The sequence below is a fragment of the Perna viridis genome, chromosome 12 (genome assembly GCF_037379345.1).
Source record: "Perna viridis isolate PV_CMFRI_1.1 ecotype Kerala chromosome 12, ASM3737934v1, whole genome shotgun sequence".
NCBI classification, from domain to species: domain Eukaryota; kingdom Metazoa; phylum Mollusca; class Bivalvia; order Mytilida; family Mytilidae; genus Perna; species Perna viridis.
The window spans coordinates 26,094,096-26,107,799 of NC_142456.1; the positions used below are offsets into that span (position 1 = coordinate 26,094,096).

General features: G+C 32.6%; 1 protein-coding gene across 1 annotated transcript; it reads right to left on the reverse strand.

The window, feature by feature from the left end:
* Positions 1-1,271: 1,271 nt before the first annotated feature.
* On the reverse strand, positions 1,272-12,480 carry LOC148601834 (SUZ RNA-binding domain-containing-like). Its single transcript, XM_088554983.1, has 5 exons — positions 12,303-12,480; positions 5,544-5,584; positions 4,889-5,005; positions 3,252-3,377; positions 1,272-2,509 (listed from the first exon to the last, which is right to left on the reverse strand). Exons 1-5 carry the CDS (start codon positions 12,366-12,368, stop codon positions 2,404-2,406), a joined length of 456 nt encoding a protein of 151 aa, XP_088411109.1. The 5' UTR covers positions 12,369-12,480; the 3' UTR covers positions 1,272-2,403.
* Between the last annotated feature and the right edge of the window lie 1,224 nt (positions 12,481-13,704).

A 13,704-nucleotide genomic window follows, 5' to 3' on the forward strand; every position in this document is an offset into this window, starting at 1 on the left:
TAAGCTATATTTTTATGTAATGACAGGCCTTTCTGTATTCAAATCTGTATTTTCTAGAAAACCACACATTCATCTGAAATCAACTTAATCATGAATGATAAACCTTGGACAAACTAAGACTGGTTTGTTTCTGAATTAGAAATAGAAGTGAATTTGGTAGGTTTTAGATATGCATGGATCACCACCTGTCTGATTTTAGTAAAGACTGCTACTTAATTAGATTGATTCGAAGATTATTTAAAACAAAATAAAGCTACAGTACAACCTTGGTAGCTCCAACTCTTCGGGATAATTTAAAGAGGTAGACCTACTATGTATATTGAGGGGCATAATACTTACAAATCATTGATATGTTTGTGTAAACCATTTTACAAAAATATCATGTAAGCACCTAGGTAACTTAAATAGATGTTTGAAAGGATTTAATGAAATTGATTATGATGCACTCATATCAATGATTTCAAGAGTTATGTCTCTCAACATAGGTCTACTTCCTTAAATGGGTTTGAGTTATTGGGAGTTCAAGAAACTGAAGTTTTTTTTATGATCAGAGTTCAACACGGTCATCAGAAACTGCTTATTTCTTACACAGAATTATTACTGATGGGACCAACACTATAATTTATGAGTTCAAAAAAAAAATTAGTTAAGAAATCCAAAAGCTATATACTCTGATAATAAAGGAGAAGACTTTAGACTTTAAATTTTGTGCAAGCAAAGTTGGGCTGTAACTTTTTTTGATAAACATTTGTGAAACTTCAAAATCTGTATCAACTGTACACTTTAAATTAGTCAACCCTACTCCTTGTAAGAAGCCAGCAGTGAAACTGGTCAGTGAAAACTGGTTGCCTGAATACACCAAAAAAACCTGTCTAAACCAGACTCCTTTTAAGGTCCCTTCAAATCAATTTAAATGAATTTTGAACCTTGGTTAACCAAACACCTTCCTAAACCTAACACAATTTGAGGTAGGACTAGGGTAAAGGACATAACTCTTAAAAATCAATGGTCTGTTTGTATCATATTCAATTTCACCAAAGCATATCAAGCTTTCATTTGAAACAGAATGAAATTAGTCCAAGTTACTTTGATGCTTACATTGATTGATGTAAAATGCTGAATACAAACATTCCAATAATTTGCAAGAGTTGTGTCCCTTACCTTAGGACTACCTTCTTAAAGTCCAAAAGTGGTTTTGTTCAGACAGGTTTCACTGTATTTAATACACGAGCATGTGATGCACAACCCTGGCTAGCAGTAACAATGAATTCTGTTTTTTTTTTTTTTAAAAAAAGCCTATATACATATTTACACAAATTTGATCAATTGCTACTAAGACAATGCAATATCTTAAAAGATAAAATATTTGATCAATATTTACTCACTTTGAATAACTCAAGCAGTTTATATCTATTTTGCCCAAAATACACATCTTTATAAAAATATCTAGAAATGAACTTCAGGACATATGATAGGCAGACTCCTATTGGCCTTTCTATTTAATAAGTAGCCGTATAAAAGGAAATGAAGATGATTACACAGGGATCCAAATTTAGTTGAAAGCATGGAAGGTCCTGGACTTTTTCAAGTTTCAAATCAATGGCCCAGTTGAGTAAACTCAAAAGTCCTCAATAAAGTGTCGATGAAGACAGTTGAAGGGTCCAACCTGGGGAAATAAAATTTCAAAAGTCCATAGTTAGAAATTTCCAGTCCAGGAGCTGGGACCACCTGCTTAATTTGATCCCCTGATTACAACTCCAAGGTTAACAGTTCCTCTCAGGACATCGGGCACTGATGTCCTTATTTGGTCAGAAAATTTGAGAATCACAGATTTTGAAATATTTTAAACGTCTACCAGTAATGGAGTAAATGCTCCACTTCCTTTCATTCGACTGATTTATGACAAGATATATTTAGTCACATAGTCTTATCAACACATGTAAATTACTTGCACTCATCTTCATCTTGAACTTTCCATTAAAACTTCAGACTGTAAACTTGGCCCTGAGTCGTTTCTATCAGTCAATTCATAGCAAAGATATGTTTTAAATTCTGAATTTCATTTTAAATTTCAATGACCAATATACAATATACATTGTACATGGCTAAATATAAGAACCATTCAAGATCCATTAGACACGCATATCAAATTATCCCTGCAATATTTGTACAAAAATAACATTCCTTTTATAAGCATGATAATAATAATACTCAAAAAGATCACACACATAGCAGGGTTGTCAATGGCATACCACAAACAAACTGGATACTTATAAAAACAAAATCAAAATTTTTTAACAAAAACATAGGTGGATCACCAAAATTTTGGTTTTTCAACATTTAAGTTATGACTGATTTTGGCACTTTCTCTGTCTGTCTGTCTGTTCAGCTTGAATTCTGGTACTATCTTGGAAAGTCAAATCCACCTGATTCGTCTGGGCCTTTTGGTTGCCGCAAAACTTGAACACAGTTATTGCTTGTGTTTAAATCTTTAAAAAGTTGTGTAACTCTGAAATGAAATAGATATGTACATGTATATGTTTCATTGTTATCAGTTCCATTACTATGCAAAAATTTTTTGTCCATGGATTTAAGGTAATTTACAATGGTGCAGGAGAAAAAAGGACAAAATGAATTTGCTGATCTCAAATACTGCTGCACCCCAAATTTTTATAGGTGATAAGGGAAATTACTCCAGAACTGTAAATGCAACTTGTCTTACATCTTATGGTGCAAATCATTATCCAAAAATTTGAAAATGTTTGGTAGAGTACTTTTTTAATGATCATCCATAATCAAAAAGTGACAGACACACAAACTTGTATGGCAATCCCATAAATCAAAAAATTAATGTCACCCATTTTAATTACAACAGATACTGTACACAGGGAAAATTTCAAAGATTTTTCTCTCAATTTCTATGAACAATCTACTATCGTGCAACTTTAAATTTGTGGTTGTTCCCCAAATTGCATTTCAATTTTCATTGAAGAATATATTCACAATGGTTTAATTTTTAAGGTACAAGTCTTACCACAAAAATCCAAACAATAAAACTGTTGCTAAAATTTCAGGATTATACCAAATCTGAAATTAATCTATCCCTGGAGGACAGAGATAATTCTGACAATATTTGTATGAACAGACCCCTTCAGAGCAGGGGTATAAAAATAAGATTAAAAAAACACAAATTTTGTTACTTCTGTAGACTAACTACAGATCTACATATTGTACTTCACAGTCTCTCCTACCTTTCCTCAGAGGTACTAGTATTCTCCTCACCCTCATCATTCTTATATGACGGTCCAAGGATACGTAATCTAGCCTCTGCATATTCAGCTTCTCTTTGTTCTAATGTCTTAGTTGGCTTTTGAGACCTGAAAATTATAAAAATTATTACAAAGAATTTGCCAGAGAATATGCTTGGCCTAAAAGTCTATTCTAATTAAATTTGATAAATCAGAATAATAGCTGAAGTACTGTGAAAGTACTTTTTTTTTCATGGGGTACCAATTTTCGTGGTATTCATGGGTGAGTCAGACCATGAAATTTGGTTACCAATGAAAACGGGATTCCCATTGATGTGTATACTAAAAAACCTCAAAACCACAAATTCAAGAATCCAAGAACTTGAGTACCTTCGATAATCCACGAAAATTGGTATCTACGTATTAAAGTACTTTCACAGTACAATGTATTTCTAATATGAAGCATAAATCACTTTATGTATTCTATTAATATATACAAGGAATCATGATGACATTATAAACCAGAGATGACGAATTCAGACAAAATTTTATGAAACCAAAGAAAAAGTGGAAAATGTCAAATTCAAATGGAAATATACTGTAAAGAAAGAATCATAATGTTAAAATCAAGATTTGATAAGCAGAATTTTGTTACAAAAAATGAAAATCAAAATTAATTGATTTCGTTTATTCTGAGAGTATTTAACAAGCCATTTATACTTTTTATTCAAAGAAAATGAATGCATTAGGTTTCATGGCAGAGGAGCTTTTCATTATCTCCAAAACAGAGGTAGTAATTTTAAGCAATATCTATAATATTTGAGAGATTAAAAAACAAAGAAACTTGTGAGTTAAAAGAACAAACTATGAGGGACAGCTCACCAGAAATATCCCCGCTTTCTATCAAGATATAAGGAAAATTCTGGTCTAGGACATAAGCCGCCCAAGGACATAAGCATTTATTATTACAAGGATCATTTGAAAAAAGAAATGTTGTCAGTAATACATTTTTTAAAAATGACTGTTTTTAGACATATTTCCTTTTTAAAGAGTGTATATTTGACAATTGTTATCATTGTATTGATAAAATATTGTCTAAATAAGAAACAAAAAGTTAAAATGTTAACAATTTAGAAATTAAATTTCAAATTTTACATTTTCAATACTAATAGAAATATTATTCATAATTGATTAAATAATTTCTCATGGGGGGACCCTTTTGTCCTGATACAGGAAAATTCATGTTCTTTTTTAGCAAACAGGGAGTGGATGTCACATAAAAACAACAACAATACTACCATATCCCTAAAAGAAGCTTAGTACAATTTTGCATACATGTACATGTATTACCATTATATAAGGAAAATTCTATATCATTCATACCAAGTTTCGTTCCAATTTGTCAAGTAGTGTCAAAAGAGAAGAGTTTTGAAAAATTGTTAACGACGGACAACGACAACAAACACCAAGTGATGGTAATAGCTCACATGGCCTTCAGTCAGGTGAGCTAAAAATTTGATACCGAATAATGGAATGACAAAGTTATAAGTGCATCCCTTCTCCTATGGATTGGGTTTATAATAATTAGAATCAAGTAATATCTAACTATAAGGTAACTAATAACCATGAAGTACATGTACCTTTGATCTGTAGAGTTATTAGACGTATCTGTTTGTCGTTTAAGAATCTTTACTTGTGGTTGATATTGAGTTCTATCACTACTGTCTGTAACAAGTGCTTGTACGGGGGAAGGTTTTCTATAACACAAAATGTAGAAATGAGTTTTTGACAAAACTATCCATAAATCCTTGTCTAGTGGAGTCATTACTTCAAAACATGTCTACATAATATACTTTATATCTTCTGCTGCTGCTTGCTTACATTCAATAATAAAATACAGCTTTATTTTTATAAAGTTTTATTAGAATAAGTAAACATTCTGTAATTAACAAATAATACTGTGTCATTAATGTATCTTTGTGTCATTACATATACTAACTTTATACTTTGATTTTAAAGAATTATTGTTGTTTAGTTACCATGGATTTAATTAATTTTGTTGTCAGGGCTTTCCCGAGCTTACTTTATGGTGTGTTAGCACTTACTGAAGACCTTTTTGTAATCACTGAAAATATTTAATATTTTGTTTTCAGGCTATAAACTGGAAAATTTGTTCTGTTCACGATATTCTTTCTTTTCTTTGAAAATAAAATAAACAATGACCAACATTATCTGCATTTTTTCCCCCAGAAACATTGATCATTTCTGTACGTGTACATGTAGCATTAAACTTACTTGTCTTCTGTCTTCATTTCTTTTAACTTTTTGTCCAAGACCTGAAAAGAGAAAGGATGAAAAAATGGATACATGGGATAGTATTTTCAAGTATAGATGGAAAACCCTCAAAAGCCAAGAAAGGGTATGACAGTACTACTGGGAGGGAATATCCGTTGCTGACAAAATTTTTGTCAATTTTAATATACAAAACCTAGGCGCCAAGAAAATCGCAAATAGGTTATTTTTGTCGCCAGATCAAATAAAAAATCGCAAATTGTGACATTGGGAAAGCCCAGTGCGATACCTGAGAAGCACACCAGTTCTTTACAAGGGATTTACAGACATGATTTTTCAACATGTACAATTGTGACAAGCCAATAAAAAAAACCATAAATTGGTGAAATTGAAAGTACATGTATGCATACAGTGAAAAAAGTACATGTAACAATAAAATCTGGATTTGAAAAAGTGGAATTCCCCTAGAAAAGAGAATAAAAGATATCTGGATTTAGCTAACTTCATTTCTGCTAAACTTAAGCATAATCTGATTCCACCTTTCTCTTATTGCCATGAGCACTGTGCTCCATTAAAATATTTTACTGTCACAAGGACATTTTTCAGATTTGCTATTGGTCATCTTTTAGTCAGATGATTAGACCAGATTGCAACAAGTTTAGGTAGGAAGATGACTGCCAGTATCAAATGTGATACCGGTACATTATCAGTGCTCCAGCTAGAAGTTGAAAGGGGCAGGGTGCTGTTGAGCAGAGGGGCACCTTTGTAGTTGGAAAAGGGCACTTTTTTTTTGTTCGCATATTTATCATGTCAAGTTGATTGCTTCATTTTCTATGTATGTAATTTTCTGTGTTTCTTTGTTTTCTTTGTTTGAATTCTTCTTTCTGTTAACTAGCTGCTGAACCCCACCTCTTATGGTTTATACGAAAAATTTTTGATAGTTACTATATGCAAATATCAAAAAATTGCCATATTTAAAATAAGAGCTACAGTTCTACAGCTATGACATTATGTTTTTGTTATGTGTCCACATTTTTGTAACTGTATATAATATGGTAGCAATAAAGATGTAAACATGTTTTGATTATTTATTACCATATGAAAACTATATCAAATAAAACATTTATATAATTTCAAAATTCATAGCATCACACACTACATTCATACTTAACATTCATTGTTTACAGGCTCAAAGAGTAATCAAGGGAACCAAGGTTATAGTGGTAATCAAAAGAATGTAATCCAGGGACAAAGACCAGACATGCAAAACAGACATACACAACAAAGAACATAAAGTAACTAAAATCATACATATAAAGTAACAAAAGTAAATGAGCAACTCCACTAAAAACTGGGAGCATGGACCAGGTGCACCGGTAGGGTAAGCGTCCTCTGCTTTTCTAGAAACACCAGCCGAGTTGCTCATAAAAAGTCAAAATACACATATACACATTCACCCATACAAACAGCTGTTCATGAAAGTTACCAACATTGCCAACAACAAAATCTACCTCACATTCTTCAGAGAACAAACTTCTGAAACACTCACACACTTTCACCATACAAATTGCAGAAATCTACTACCTCTCAAATACACACCAAAATATAAAAATAAGTACAAAAATAAGTTTGATAGAACCATATAAATGAGGATTGGCGAAAAACGACCTTTTACAGTTCACCATGAATAAATTTAGTTAATTTTTTGTGAGAAGAAATAAATCATGAAAAGTTAAAATTCAGATATGAATTTTATAAATTTTAATCATGGAGAAAATTCCACGGAGAAGTAAAATTATTTGCAAATCGGCTTCCGATCTCCATATGTATACACGTTATTCGTCATTGTCTATCTTGTAATTAATTTTGTTTACACAACGTTCGGAACTTTATCATAAATATTTAATCCAATAAAAAATAACTAAATCTTTTAAAATCTAACGAGCAGCGAGTTTTTATAAGTTATTTTAAGAAATCTATTTTTAGTCATGTCATAGGTCACAATAAAATCATGTCAGCTGCCGTAATGGTTCCAACAAGCAATCGAACTTTTAAAATTATGTATTTTTTAAAACTTTTGTTCGAAAATTTAATGTCATCAGTATATGTACGTGGTCACATATTTATTGTATTTGAAAAAAATATAAAATGACTGGTACCGAGTGGAGTCTTGTTGAAGAACAATCTGATAGATACGTTTGAGGAAACTATAGGACCAGTCAACCTTCCCCCCCCACCCCCTTTTGAGCCACTTGAATATTTCCTGTGGTTATCCTTTGATGACTATATTTCTATTATTGACATTTTTGTAGAAGATACAAATCAGAATATCTATCAACTTTGAAACACAAAACAAATTAATACAAAATTCATGACTGAATATGACAGTTCCAGATAAATTTGCAACATTTACATGCAAATAATAATGCAGGTGGTTTACCAAGGAGAAATCCAAACATGATTCTGCTCACATGGTTCGCAGGATTATTTACCTGACTAATTTTTTAGGGAAAATATCAGGCACGTAGCTGAGGCAAAATTGAAGTGTAGGCAAAATTACGACAGGGGTCAGCCCACCCCCCACCCCCCCCAAAGCTCTGCGGAGATACCGTTTCAGAGCATCATTTATGCCTCTCCTGGATGTATTTTATCTCAAAAAAAAAAATTGGCAAAATTAAGTGCAGGCAAAAGCTTTTTTGCCTAACGGCAGCTACACGCCTGAATATGAAGCGGCATAAGACTTGACAGTTGATGAGAGCATGGTTGGATATCTACATTATGTACATATAGGTTCAGTTTACACACTAATGGCTCACCATTGGAGTGATAAACTGTGGGCGCACCATGAGTCAAACACAGGCTATATTTAAAGCATAAATAAATCTGCATTATTACTACAATTTTTGTAGGATTATAAAGTAATTAAAAAAAAAGAGTCGATCAGCCTTTTCACTTTTTTTAAGTTTTTTTAAGGTTAAGCCAAGCAATGATTTGTTTGAAACCAAGCATGTAAATTTTCTGCAATTTAAAAAGAAGGCATTTGCATATGCCATTATGATGTATGATATGTCACTCTCTTCTGAATAGATAGACTGTATAGGAATACAGCATATGGCTTCTCTTTAACTATATGTATCTTACATATATTTATCAGACAATTTAAAAAGGAGCTTAATAAACTACTTTTCTATAAAGACCCTAAAGGGTACTCTGATAAAGCTTTGCAGATGCAAAAACAAAAATATATTTGATACAGTGTAAAGATGTGAATTTAATAATTTAAATGTCATAATGTAGTACACTAGTCCTACTAGAGGTGCAAAATACAGTGTATATGACACAAGTTTTTGACAGATAGAAATAGTTTCTAAGAAGTACAAATGTAATTTTCTCTACATACAAAATGTATGTTACCTCAAATATGTGTATTTTTTATTTGAATTATTTTCAACTGTCCATTTCATTAAGTTTATTGAAATCAGAGATTGTTACAAAAAGTATTTTGACCATGTTGACCAATAGTGTTATTATACATGTATGTATAAATGAGGAGTTCACAAATTGTTTAAATTATATTTTCAAGATTGTAAATTGTCCCATGAAATCAAATGACATACAACTACCATACATGTACACTTTTTTAAGTAGCATTACGCAATCAAACACACTTTTTAAGTAGCATGTTTAAAGGAAAACATGTACCGTCACTGTGACTTATCATAATGAAAGCTCTTTTCATGGTACTTATACAAAACGCAAAACTACACTATAACTTTGGTTCCCTTGATTACTCTTACACTAACAAGTTCTGTGCCACAGGGCCGATCATCGACCCAAAATAGTACTCCTTTCAATGCCAGAGGGTCGATGCATCGACTCCGTCAAAAAAAAATTGTTGTTTCCTTGGCATCACAGTAGCAAGGCCTTTGTGATAACAGAAAGTGACATTGAGAGCCAAAAAAAAGGGAGGGTCCATAAAGGAAAATTTTGGTAGTTTGTCAGTCATTTCATCAATCAATTACCTATAAATTTTAATTTACTTGGGTGGATGAGTAGCGAGCCTAACATCAAAAAGTTTCTCTCTGATGCTGTTACATGAACTGTTTATCATAATAATTAAAACATACTTTTTTATGAAACGCATGTATACCCTTCAGAGATAGTCAAGAAGTTAAATGAATTCAATAAACAGTGTACATGCATTCATTTAAATATATGATCCTTGGCTAACATGACCCTCATTTTCCCAATTAGTTGTTTGTCTTTTAAGATTGCAATTCAGTAGTTATTTGAAATATCAGTTGCTAGAAATAAATGTTTGATTTCTTTGATTTTTGCCCTACTTTGTTCTATTATTACTTTTTCTATGGAACCGATGGCCACATGTCTAGTCCTAATCCCTTCATCAAAAAAAAAGCTGCAGGCTTTGTTTTGCTCTAGGCATGCCAAACAGAAAGCTGATATCGGAGATCAACCAAAATCACTTTCAATGTATGTCCAATCTTTATAAAGCCACACCAAATTTTGAAACAAACCCATCCATTGGGTGCCGAGATAATTGTATGGGATGATGGACAGATAAAGTAGTTTCAATCTCGTTGGGTAAGAGCATAAAGTGATAAAATAAAATAAAAAATAACACCAATGAATACACATATGCGGGGACCTAAATCCGCCACTCTTTTTAAACTTGAATTTTCAACTTATTAACTTGATTTTTTTAATTAAAAAAAAGTGGCTGATATAGGCTTCCATACACAGATCATAATTTACTTCTCAAAAGTCAATAAGATTAACAACGTACATACTATATCTAATGATTGATTGATTGTTAGGGTATAACGCCCGAGCAGCAATATTTCAGCTATATTCAGGCGATGAACATGATAAAATGAAAAGGGGATGTGACACAGGGGCAATAGGGTCGACAAATTTAGATTGCCACTAGAAAACGGGAGGGATGGGTAGGGTCGGGCAATTTAGCCTCCTGTGGCGGAGCGCAAAGGTTTCTACTATCGAATATCACAGCAGGGTTCTTTAACGTGCGAGGAAAATGGCACTTTCCCAACACGGTACACAACTATGGTTTGCGGTCAGGTTTTCCGTATTATAGCCTGACAGCCCCAGCATGTAACACGCCATTCCACCACCTGGGGCACACAAAGGGTTAAAAAACCAAAAATCATTTCTATTGCTATCACTTTATATGTGTCATGTTTTAAACATAGAATTTACCTACGTTGTTAATCCTATGGACTTATGTGAAGTAAATAATATCTGTGTATGGAAGCCTATATCTGCCATTCTTTTTTAATTAAAAAATCAAGATAATAAGTTGAAAATTCAAGTTTAAAAAGAGTGGCCCCTGTATCTATGTATTCATTAGTGTTATTTTATATTTTGTTATCACTTTAAACTTTCACTCAATGAGATTGAAACCACCTTATCCGTCATTCCTTGAGATTATCTCGGCTCCCAATGGATGGATTTGTTTCAAAATTTGGTGTGGCTTTATAAAGATTGGGCATACCTTGAAAGTGATTTTGGTTGTTCTCCGATATCAACTTCCTGTACGAGTTTGGCATGCCTAGAGCAAAACAACGCCTCATCTCTTTTTTTATGAAGGGATTAGGACTAGACGCGTGGCCATTGGTCCCGTAGAAAAAGTTTTAATAGAAAAAATGCAGCAAAACTAAGAAAAAATCAAACATTTATTACTAGCGACTGATATAAATAAAATAACGACTCAGTTGCAATCTTATAAGACAGACAATTAATTGGGAATATGAGGTTCATGTTAGCCAAGGATCATATATTTAAATGAATGCATGTACACTGTTTATTGAATTAATGTAACTTCTTGACTAGCCCTAAAGGGTATACAAGCATTTCATAAAAATAATATGTTTTAATTATTATGATAATCAGTACATGTAACAGCATCAAAGAGAAACTTGTTGACGGTAGTCCCACCAATCATCCAGCCAAGTAAATTGAAATTTATATATGAAATGACTGACGAACTCCCAAAACTTTCCTTTATGGACCCTCCCCTTTTTGGTTCTCAATGTCACGTTTTGTCATCACAAAGGCCTTACTACTGTGACGCCAAGGAAACAACAAGTTTTTGATGAGTACTACTTTGGTCTGATGATCGGCCCTGTGGCACAGAACTCGTTAACTGGACTTCAGATCATGCAGACATCCAATGCAACATAGAGGCAGATTGATTAGAAATAGCAGCTGACAAACATGCAGGAAAGAGCTACCAAACATCAACTGTTTTAACTAAATAGATATTAACATAAGTCACAATCTAATGACATAGGTAATGGGGCATGATTGACGTAGAGAGGAAATATCATAATCATCAACTTCAGCCTTGAAGTTCAGGTCAAATAACAAAAAAAATAGACTATCCAACTAAAAAGTTCATTATTTTGTTAAATTGACTCACAGCAAGATACTCAAAGCTAAAGCTATATCAAGACCTGATTAATAGACATGTTGAAATGTATGTGGAGGATAACAACTGCAATTGAGAGACATTGAAACATCAGAACATTTTTATATGATTTCAGTATTATTCAAACTCATTTTCTATCCATTGGAAGCTAAGAACTGTAGAAAGGTAGTAATTATACATTTGTAGAAAAAAAGACCTCCAAAATTTAGTATGATTATCGAAATTTGTTGCTATATAAAAGTTAGAACCCGAAACCATAATAAATGAGAGTGAATATTTTATATTTTTGAATATACCGAAGTATCTTCCATCTCTTCCCAACTGTCAAGGACATCGCTTTGTTCGGCATCGTCTGCATTCATTTCGTTTATACTGAGATATTAATTGGATAATCCCCCATTTCATTAAAAAAAATCTTGGTTTATCTACATTTAAGTTTTCACAACCGTTTCTTCTTCTGGTACTTTTTCTATTAAAACTTCTGAGGAAACCAGTCTTGAAAACAATCAAGGACAACTCGTACCTTTATTAATTCGTCTCAAATAGAGATCACCTGAGAAAAGGTCAAGCGTGAAAATCATGAATTTAAATAACAATAAGTTAATAAGCACGTTATATCATAGAATAAGAGACCTATAGTGTGATGTACACTTTGTGAGATACAGAATTATACAAATATTCTAAAGCATAGGCATTTTGGATATGAAGCCTCCTGAAAATCCAATGTAAACTTGTTCATATATGTATATTGTGTCAGTATGAATATGCGTGTCCTCGGGTGGCCACTTACTATATATCATGTGGCGGGGATGAGACACTGGTAAGTGTCGTCATTTCAAGCTCCATAATATATGATAAACATCATATTAAGGTCGTGAAATTTAGATATAAAGTTATATGATAGTATGGATTGCATAAACTGTCAGAGGAGATACACATTTGTTTACGTGTTATGGAACGCCTAAACTGTCTGAGGAGATACACATTTGTTGACGTGTTGTCAATTTTATATTACTTGCTGTGGTTTTATAATTACATGTGGTCATTTTGTATTTACGTTATGTCGAAACATCTTTACATTATATCGTTTTGTCTTTACGTTCTGCCATTTCGTCTTTATGTTCTGTAATTTTGTCTTTACGTTCTGTCGTTTTATGGTTACGTTATGTCAACATATATTAAACGTTATGTGGATTTATCTTTACGTGCAATGGTCTTGTACCGTGAGGTCGTTTCATTTTTACGTTATGTCGATCTCTAAATACTTAATGTGCATTTTCTTTTCTTTACGTGCAGTAATTTCTTTACGTGATGTGGACAAAAAATTCATGATGACGTATGAACTTTTCGATCCGGTGTAAACTTCAAATCAGTCCGTAAAAAGCAAAATAGACGTCACAACGCCGATTAGAAAAATGCTGAACGAAATATACTTGGGTAGTCTATCCAGTCACCCTAGGACTCTGTTGATGACTTGTGGCGATTTTCGTAGTCAGAATATATTTGTTTTTAATTCCAACAACATGGAATTTCGACTCCCGCGAAAATTTGCATAAATTCGACTCTTACAAGTTATTGCGTGACTAAATTTAATTTTCTACATTAATAAACCACCGAAACTAATTTTCAAGAAAGAATTTTCAAAAAATGATAGAAATATTACCCCTACCCCTAGAAAACTGGTCCCATTATCAAACA

Excerpts from the sequence above, each read along its gene's own strand:
- LOC148601834 (XM_088554983.1), bottom strand. The coding sequence starts at position 12,368 with ATGAATGCAGACGATGCCGAACAAAGCGATGTCCTTGACAGTTGGGAA. Across the intron at positions 5,006-5,543 it reads GAAATGAAGACAGAAGACAA|AAAACCTTCCCCCGTACAAG; the intron begins GTAAGTTTAATG and ends TTTGTGTTATAG. Across the intron at positions 2,510-3,251 it reads ACTAGTACCTCTGAGGAAAG|AGTTACACAACTTTTTAAAG; the intron begins GTAGGAGAGACT and ends ATTTCATTTCAG.